Source organism: Theobroma cacao, chromosome 1 (assembly GCF_053813885.1).
Source record: "Theobroma cacao isolate CCN51 chromosome 1, ASM5381388v1, whole genome shotgun sequence".
In the NCBI taxonomy this organism is placed as follows: Eukaryota; Viridiplantae; Streptophyta; class Magnoliopsida; order Malvales; family Malvaceae; genus Theobroma; species Theobroma cacao.
In genome coordinates, this window is record NC_142639.1 from 19,535,806 (window position 1) to 19,545,366 (window position 9,561).

Sequence of the window (9,561 nt, forward strand, 5' to 3'; positions counted from 1 at the left end):
TTGCCAATTATTTTCAACTTACACATACTTTAATCAAACTTGAAAAAAAAACAATGCAGTTAACTTTCAATATTCTTACTTTATTTCTATTTAAACTTGAAATACTAAATATAAAACTATAATACATAAAATATATATAGTTAAATACGAAATATAAGATTTCACACAATAGTTAAATAATATAAATAGAAAGAAGAAGATAAATCTCTTTTGAAGAATGATGCGTGTTTCAATAATGAGTTACAAAGAAAAGAGTAAAGTAAAAATAAAAAGACACAAAAGACAAGAGAAAAAGAAAAAGAAAGAGAGAGAGAAGTGTGGAGAAACTTAAACTAGGGTAAAAGTGATTAGGTTTGTGGAGTTATTTTATTATTTTTTATTTTATTAATTATTAAATAAAAAAATTATTTTGAGAGGGTTTATTAAAAAAATATAATAAATAAAAATTTTTAAAATTTTTAAAATGGTCATTAAAAAATATATATAATAAATAAAAATTTTCAAAAGTTTTGGGGGTACCTTTCACTCGTGTACATAGTAAGGTCTCCTTTTGAAGATAGCATCTTTTTTAGTGGACAAGAGGACAACATCATGATATGATTGAACCATTGGAAGGTTACTGAATGTAGTAAGGAGCATACTTAAGAATTTTTCTAAATAGTGTTATAATTAAAGTAATAATTATTATTATTTAATTTATTAATTATATAAAATTTTAATATAAATAATATAATTAGTTAAAATTTTTGACATTTTAGCGGTGTCATCGACACCACTTGTATCAACGTCCTAGTGGGGATTGCAAAATGCTCTATCAAGCTTTTCCCCGACAGTATCAAATCCTTCTCTATTGTTGGCCGGAAGGTTGCATTGCTTAATGCAGGCTTGAATGTCTTCATGACGTGCAATTTTATTGGCTTTGAAGAAAAGTTTGCCTTGCTTAGAGAGAACCTTGTTGAAATCACATTCACCGATGAGCATCCAGCCTTGTTTGTTAACATGATGTGAGAGATTATTTATATGCAGATTCCAGACTTCTCTCTGTTGTAGCATACTATGGGATTGCCATGACAACAAGCAAGCCAAAAGATAAAGTTGCACTTTTCTTCATAGACTTGGCAATGGATGGATTTGTTTCTATTTATGGAAACAACTTTCACTATCACACTAGTGTCCCACATCAGAAGTAAAACCTCCTCCACTCTTCTCTTTCGCTTGACACCCTTACATTCCCATCTTCTACCCAAAGTAACCATCTAATTCTCTACATGTTTGGTCTCTATTACCAAACCCATGTCCTGTCAACTAATTTTGTCTTATCTTTTTTAACTTCGGTGGAAACAAGGAGAAGAAAGGAAAACGATGAATAAAAAAAAAAAAAAGAGTAGAAGAAAGAAAGAAAATTTAAAAGTAAAAAAGAAATTATGGATAAAAAGTAAAACTATAAATAAAATAATTAATTTAAGAAAGTAAAAAGAGTGTTTTCTCGGTCATTCCAAATAAAGGAAAAGGATCGAAGAGGAGGGGAGGAACTAGTCCTTCAACTTTCTTTTCCTCGAGTCCTTCCTAGAGACAAAGTCTTTATCTTCTTTACAAAGATCAAATCGTGGATAGTGGCGGAATTGGGTTTAGGATTGAAATGGGGCGGATTCCAGCTTCAATAGGAACAGGGATAGGGATAATATTATTATTAATTATGGGGATGGACATGGCTAGGACTTCGGCTGAGCTCGAAAATACGTCATCTTCTGCAGGGCTGTTTTGGTCAACTGCCAAAGAGGAAGGGGATCTGGTGCACAAGGCTGGACCCGCTGATGATTCCACCGCCGCCAGCGAAGACCTCGACGGCGGATTTTCTTCTCTGGATGGGATGTTGCAGTGGGCCATAGGTTTGGTGATTCGGTTCCATATCTATAACACTATGTAGAAAAACAAAAATTGATATTCCAATCTTATTCTACTCGACAATGAATCAGGTCATTCTGATACGGCCAAACTTAAGGAAACCGCACAAGATGTTCAACGTCTCTCTCCCTCGGAGCTTAAGCAGCGCCAGTTGGAATTAAAGGTACCTGCTAGTTTTGTATGAATGGCTTTTGTTTTGCTTGCTTTTTCTGCTAATTTGACATTATTGTCAAGTCAATTGTGCAGAATGTGTGATGCTAATTCTATTGACATAACTTTGAATGGTTTGAAAGGAATCCGCTCAGCTCTACTACTTCAACAATGTTACATCAGTAGAAGGATTTCTTATGTATAGATGAGTTCAACTGCTATTCTTTCCTGTTGTTATCACATCTGGGAATTATATGGATGATCTTGATCTATCTATGATCTATATTGTATGATACTTGAAATGAAACTTCTATCTGTGAAAACATATTTTGGATATTAAAGGACATCTATTTTATTGTATGTCTAAATAGTCCTTTCATAATCTTTATTTCTAAAAATATATTAGTTACTAAGTTACACACATATCCACTCAAAAATTGGATTTTTATCAGTTATGAACTTTTGCAATCCCTAATTTGATTATTATAAAAAATCTTACTTCTTTATACTTATGCTTGATATTTTAAATTTTAAGAGTGTAGCTTAAGTTTTGTGTTCATAACACAGATTATCATGTGCAAGGAATGAGAGCACATATTACTTTCTCAAAAACCTTAATTATATCATTGCATTTGCTGGCATTTTACATGTTCGTTGTGCTTTCTGATATCTGATGCCATCATTATTGTCACGCAGGAATTGGTAGAAAAGTTAAAAATGCCATCAGATGCACAGTTGATGCAAATTGCACTAGACGACTTGAATAATTCATCTTTGTCTTTGGAGGATCGCCACCGTGCTTTGCAAGAGCTTTTGATACTTGTTGAGCCAATAGATAATGCAAATGGTAAGAGGTGATTTTACTGTAGCTGATTTACATGGCAGCTTGAAGGGTTGAGATCTATCCCTTCCTTTCAAATTATTCCATAACATAGGCATATTTTCAAATATCTGAATTATTGCCATAAGTATCTATCTGCATCCAAATTTTTTAGGGCTAAAGATATAGGTTATGCCACCTTATGATTGTTGTTCACCAATCTCATCTCTTTAGTATGTTGCCGTTAATTCGACTTTAATTTTTCATTATTTCAAACGTTTGTGAGTTAGATTTTTCTCTAAGATCATGTCTCTAACATACACTATTCTCACAACAAATGCAATCTGAACTTAATGCTGCTAATAATGGAATGTTAGTGAGCTTTGCCTAATTATACTGCATTAGGTTATAACTTGTCTGGTCTTTTAGTAAAATGAAAACCCGTATAGTGAATGAAACCAGAATAATGGCCAAAATTGATGTAAAATAGAAGTTGGAATATGAAAAATAGGGTTTAGAGTTGTAGAGCCACAAACAAATAATATTCCACTATAATATGGCTGCCTAATGTCTACAAAAGACTATTTGTACTAGGATTACAGCATCTTTTAGTCCTAGCCCTTGGATACACATAATCCCCATTTAACCTATCCATTCAACCTCTTTAAGAGATCAGATGCTACTCACATGACCACCTAATAGAATAAAAAGATAATTACTAACCATTAACTAAAGTAAACCGGTAAACATAAATTTAAGGTAAACTATTGAAGTAATTTTTGGAATGCTCCAGCACCAATCTCCTCATGTTGACAAAAGGCCCTCCTCATACTGACAACTTTTGTGGCTTTAGATGGATTTCTGGATAAGTCCTTTATTGTTCATCTTCTATAATCGAAGTATTCTTACTAGGTAGTTTACTTAAGTTCTCCATAATATGGTTTAAATAAAAATCACTTGATTACTGAACTTTTGGTTCTTTGAAACCCGTAACTTGATTGCTTATTTCTATTTCTACTGGCCTCTCATCTTGACTGATAAGAGCTCCAATTTCGACAAATGATACATTACCTCCACAACAAATAACTTCTCAAAATCTGGTAGTACAATAACCAGTGCCTCTGTCATCAAAAAGCTCAAGCTGTTGAATAACTCTTTGTGCAGAATTTGGGCATCCAAAGCTGTTCCTTTTGAAGCATTTGGTAACAGGGCACATAATGCTATTGAAATTCCGTATTAACCTCCTACAAAATGAGGCTGAAAGCTTCGACTTTGATCGATTTAGGTGCTGTCTACTCTCTCAGGGTATACACTTGCTTTGAATCTGAGTTCAATCCATTTGCTTAGAGAATAGATCCCAACACAACCTCATAGCTCAAGAAGTGCAGTTCAAGGTTGTAAATATCTCTAAGGAGAACTTCTAAAACTTGCCAAAGGCGAGTTAAGTGTTTTTCCTAAGATTTACTATAAATCAAAATGTCATCAAAACAAAGTACACCAACAAGTTCAGGAAAAGCTTGAGTACCTTAATCATAACTTGCATGAATGTGCTTTAGATCATTAGACAGGCAAATAACATCACCAACCATTCATGCAGCCCACTTGGTGTCTTCAAATTTGTCCATTAATGCTGACTCTCTTTAAACCGGAATTTGTCATTGTCTTCTTCATAATCATTATAAACTGGATGTAATTCCTCATCCTCATGATAATCATCATAAACTGGATGTGATTCCTCTTTTCACCTTCTTCACAGTCTGCCTTAGAAGTACCAGTACCAGAAATATTTTGTACTCCGTGAGTTGTTGCATTCTTCCCTTGAAAGTTGTCAAACTTTATTATAACTCCATTCCAATTCAAGTCTAGAGCATGTAACAACAGCCCTTTTGATTCACTACGGAAAGCAAGATTTTGTCGTCCAACATTATGAAAAGGGTTTTCATGCTCCCCATATTCAGTTTCATCCTTAATACCACCTTTTGTAAATCCAAAGGGTCATGACCACCTTCTACATTCTCCATACAGGATCCCATTGCATCTCGTCTCTGTAAAGTTCACACAGCACACAACAAATCCTCAATCATATGTCTCAACTTGCCCAATGCTATTTGTTGGGCTTGATTTCCTCTTCCATGTCCCATACTGTGTCCTCTACCATCAAGCCATTGAAACTTATTAAGGGATCACATGCTAGTCACATGTCCACTTAATAAAATAAAAAACGTAATTACTAACCATCAACTATTGTGAAACGGTGAACATAAAGAAAACCATAGCAAGATGACCAGTTGAGATAAATTCTGAAATCCTCCTGCATCAAATTTGGTCTAGTTATTCTCCACTGAGGATTGGTGGTATTGTAACCTTCTGTTAACAAGAGCATTTTGAATTTTTTTACCCATAGCCAGGTCACACGGTTTCCTATAGCAGCATGTATCTTCTGCATTGTTTTCATTTCAGGAACTAATTAGCTTTCTCCCTTGCAATATGTCCTACCTTTTCTTCTCATATTCTTTAGAATATTCGATGGAGGATGAAAGTATGCTAGTTGAGGGATGAAGTTATTTAGGACTTTACTTTATAATTTATGGGTTTGATTGTAATCTTTACATATATTTAGTCTATTATAGATTTTTCAAGTTATTTCATATTAATTAGTATTCAACTTTGCTTTTCAAGTATTAGGGTTTTAGGGTTATATTAGGTATTTTGCATTTTATTAGGATTTTGGGTTTAGTTATGAATACCTATGTTAATTTAGTTTCGAGTAGCTTTTGGATGATGAATATTTGAGATATTAAGTGTTGTGATTTTCTCCCTCTATCATTCTTTCTGGTTTTCTTCATCCTAGCTCTTCTATTTCTCCCCCGGTTTCCTCTATTCCTCCCTAATTTCTGCTTCTTATCTCTGATTTTCCCTCTAAATTTCTATATTTCTATCTCTTTTCCCTATTTGTTCTACATCAATTTGTTATTCGAGAGCTTTCACTATTGGCCCTTCCTCTAGATCTGTAACTTGAAGTTATATCTGTGGTTATCCAGCCGTCAAAAAGGGGCACCACCACTGTAGATCAAGTTGCTAGTGTCAGATCATTCTGCATGTCATATCACATCACTGGTAGCCACCTAACATGCCCCCACACTATGGGTTGGGTTGTGCCTACCCTGCTTCATGTGCCCATGCTCTGATTGCCATCCTAGTTTGCTGACACCATCTGACTTGTCACCTACGGTGTCAGCATCTGTGTGTTGAAACCACATCAGCAATTCTTTTATAGGTCCTCCTTCCTTACAATTTTGAATTTCCTGAATCCATTTTTGGGGACCATTTTATGAGTTTTAGACTCTGACTGTCAGATTTTTCATGATAATTTATGAAACCTTTGGTTTTCAGGAGGCAATGATCACTTTGGAACATATTCAATATTTAGAAGGTGATCTTTATGATGTCTATATGTGATTGATGCTTTACTTTATTTGTGAGATAAATATAGTATCGTTTTCTCAAAAAATATATATGCCGTTGGGAAAAACTGTTGGAAGAATGGAATTTGTGTATGAGCAAGAGTTGCAAGATAGTGTTGTTTCATGGTCTTGATATTGTACTTCTAATTTTCTGGAAAGTAATCAATTAGAAGATGAGATTATTAATAAAAAGGGTGAGGGTTTGTAGAGGAGATTTAAGAGTTTCAGGAAATTAAAACCTATTTTAGATTTGGTTGTAACATAATTGAGGGAGAAAAGGGGAATGCCATTCTAGAATCAGTTGTTAACATCCTTGAGGAAGAGAAGGAGAATGCCATTATAGAGCCAATTTCTAGGAGCAACAAGTGCAACATCAGCAGCCACTTGAAGAATGAAGTAAAACATACTTTTGAATTGGAAAGGTTGAGAGCATAGAAGTTGAGCTTGAATGCTACAAATTTAGTTTCAAGTAATTCAATCAAATGAGAAACTTAGTGAGTTGCTACCAAGTGAAGATCCTTCTGTTATTTTTCTGATTAGTGAGACTAAGCCCATTGTTGTTGATGATGGTTCATCCATTGATTCATCATTCCAAGTATGCTCAAAAATGAGGTCCAAGTGGCTTTGCTATAGACTTTTGTGCCACTCATGAAGTTCATATTTAACACTGCTATTCATGGATATTGCTGGAAATTTCTTCTGCTTTGATTTTTCAAACTCAAGCTCAAGTTTTCTCCAACCAGCATAGAATTATGGAGGATGAAAATATGCTAGTCAAGCGATTAAGTTATCTAGAACTTTATTTATAATTTTATGGGTTTGATTGTAATCTTTACATATATTTGGGCTAGTTTAGATTATTTAGGTTCTTTTATATTAATTAGTATTTTACTTCTTTGAATCAGGGTTTTCGGGTTATATTTGGTATTTTGCATTTTATTAGGGTTTTGGATTTAGTTAGAAGTACCTGTGTTATTCTAGTTTCGAGTAGCTTTTGGATGATGAATATTTGAGATTTTGAGATATTGAGTTTTGTGATTTTCTCCATCTTATTCTCTCTGGTTTTCTTCCCCCTAGTTCTTTGATTTCTCTTCTAATTTCCTCTGTTCCTCCCTAATTGCTTCTGTCTATCTCTGATTTTCCCTCCAGATTTCTATTTTTATTTCGTTTTCCCCTTCTTGCTTGACATCTGTATTCTACGCCAGAAGATGTGTCTTACATAGTTACTTTTTGCCTGCCAGATCTGTGTAAACTTGGTGGGCTTGTTGCGATTATAAGGGAGCTTAATCACCCTGACACTGATGTAAGGAAAATTTCTGCATGGATACTTGGGAAAGCAAGTCAAAATAATCCATTTGTTCAGAAGCAGGTACACCACCTTCCCCTTGGGCATTTGAGCAAGGTATATTCAACATTAACTAACATACAAAATTTTACTTGTCTTAGGTCCTGGAACTTGGGGCATTGGCAACACTAACGAAAATGGTGAAATCTAGTTCTGCAGATGAAGCCATTAAGGCATTTTATGCTGTTTCAGCCTTGATCCGGGGTAATGTCGCTGGTCAGGAATTGTTTTATGCTGAAGCTGGAGACAAGATGCTTCAGGTGATCTAAGAATGAACTGAGCATTTGTGGTTGTTTATACATCCCTGCTAATTGCAATTGACAATTTCTATCTTTAGGACATACTTAGCAACCCCGGTGTGGATATTAGGCTACGCAGGAAGGGTGTATTTTTGGTTGCTGATCTGGCTGAGTGCCAGTTAGAAAATATAGATCAACCTGAGATGCCTTTTTTCAGCAATCATTTCTTCTTGAAGTCTGTTGTTGATCTGACTGCTTCAACTGACCTTGATCTACAGGAGAAGGTAGTTCTCTAGCCTCATTGTCATGTTTTATGGCTGCATACATTAGCAACTATTGATTGGAAGGTGGGTATTGCTTTTCATTGATTTATGCTGATGACATGTTTACAGGCCCTTGTTGCAATTAAGAATCTCCTGCAGCTCAGGACAACTGAAGCTCTGGTTTTCAAGGACTTTTGTGGTTTGGGTGATGCTCTGGAGAGGATGAAGCAGCAGCTGGAGGATTTGATGTTGGATGAATATCATAGAGATTATGTCATGGATGTTGAAGGCCTCCGAAAAGAAGTTGAACTCATTTTCCAGGCAAAGCTGGGAAAAGTAAGAGATTACTTCATTGGATCTTGATTTAACCTGGTAACTTTAGCTAATGAGTTTTATATTGAACAGGGAGTAAGGGTGCCAACATGACAGAGATGGTTCATACTTCACCTCAGTAATTTAAATACAGGGTTTCTCATATTGAAAGATGAGGTAGTTTTGTCGAGTCCCTTGGGCCTCACCTTGTATTTTCTGATATTCGGCAGAGAAATTTTGCCCATCAGGAATATGGCAGAAAGAAGATAGGAGGGAGAGAATTATAGCACATACAAAACTGAAGTTCATTGGTGACTTGTGGCGGGACTTGACTGAGAACGGGATTTTGAGATGTGACCAACTGTAAGTTACAAGCCATGTGACGAACGTCTCTTCTAAGTTGCGTAGTTATGTGGTTCAACTGCTTGTTTGGGAAGTGGAATAAGACCATAATTGTATAAACCTGGCTGAAAAGTAACCGTAAAAGGCAGTGGGATTATCGGTTTACCCGTTTAGTCAATGATCAATAGATGAATCAGTTATATATTTGATAGTATTTATACATTTTTACAATGAAGTAGTTCTTTTGTCAAGTGCAATGTACAAGATCTAAAGAGTTATTCCATGATTTAAAGTCAACTGATAAAACTCATATAAAGAAATAATATAAACGCACTAATTTAATATTCAGTGATGACAAATAAGAAATTAAAAGTTGGTCCAGTTAATTACCACAGCCACTTGGTCTTAACTATGCTGTTTCACAACAATGACACAAGGTGATGCAGGGTGAGGTCGGAGATTGTGATTTTGAAGTGGATATATAAATCATTATGAGTAATAATCGCAATTATTTAGTAGAAATCCAATACGACTGCAGATGCTTGAATTGGATTAAAACTTAACTACTTAAAATCAAGAAAGTTATTAACTAGTAGAAATTGTTCATTAAAAATATAATCAATAAAAAATAATTTCAAAAGGCATTTCAGAAATGTATTCCTATTTTGTTAACCAAAAGTTTTACAGAGTCATAACTTTTATATACTAGTAGTACTACTAC

The 9,561-nt window shown here is 34.7% G+C and overlaps 1 protein-coding gene across 2 annotated transcripts; it reads left to right on the forward strand.

Annotated features, from left to right (window-relative positions):
- The first annotated feature begins 1,481 nt into the window (after window positions 1–1,481).
- On the forward strand, window positions 1,482–9,091 carry LOC18612867 (ARM repeat superfamily protein). Of its 2 annotated transcripts, none has more exons than XM_088802980.1 (8): window positions 1,482–1,889; window positions 1,977–2,068; window positions 2,752–2,902; window positions 7,581–7,708; window positions 7,786–7,944; window positions 8,022–8,207; window positions 8,316–8,522; window positions 8,729–9,091. In XM_088802980.1, the coding sequence occupies exons 1-8, from the start codon at window positions 1,640–1,642 to the stop codon at window positions 8,783–8,785; spliced, it is 1,230 nt and encodes a 409-aa protein (XP_088659106.1). In that variant the 5' UTR covers window positions 1,482–1,639; the 3' UTR covers window positions 8,786–9,091. The 2 variants fall into 2 exon arrangements, with proteins under 2 accessions (XP_088659106.1, XP_007049897.3); XM_007049835.3 differs by having other exon boundaries at window positions 1,484–1,889; window positions 8,592–9,091.
- The last annotated feature ends 470 nt before the right edge of the window (window positions 9,092–9,561 follow it).

Coding starts and splice junctions, on each gene's coding strand:
- LOC18612867 (XM_088802980.1), top strand. CDS start 1,640: ATGGGGCGGATTCCAGCTTCAATAGGAACAGGGATAGGGATAATATTA. Junction 1,890..1,976: donor GATGTTGCAGTGGGCCATAG/GTTTGGTGATTC, acceptor ACAATGAATCAG/GTCATTCTGATACGGCCAAA. Junction 2,903..7,580: donor GCCAATAGATAATGCAAATG/GTAAGAGGTGAT, acceptor TTTGCCTGCCAG/ATCTGTGTAAACTTGGTGGG.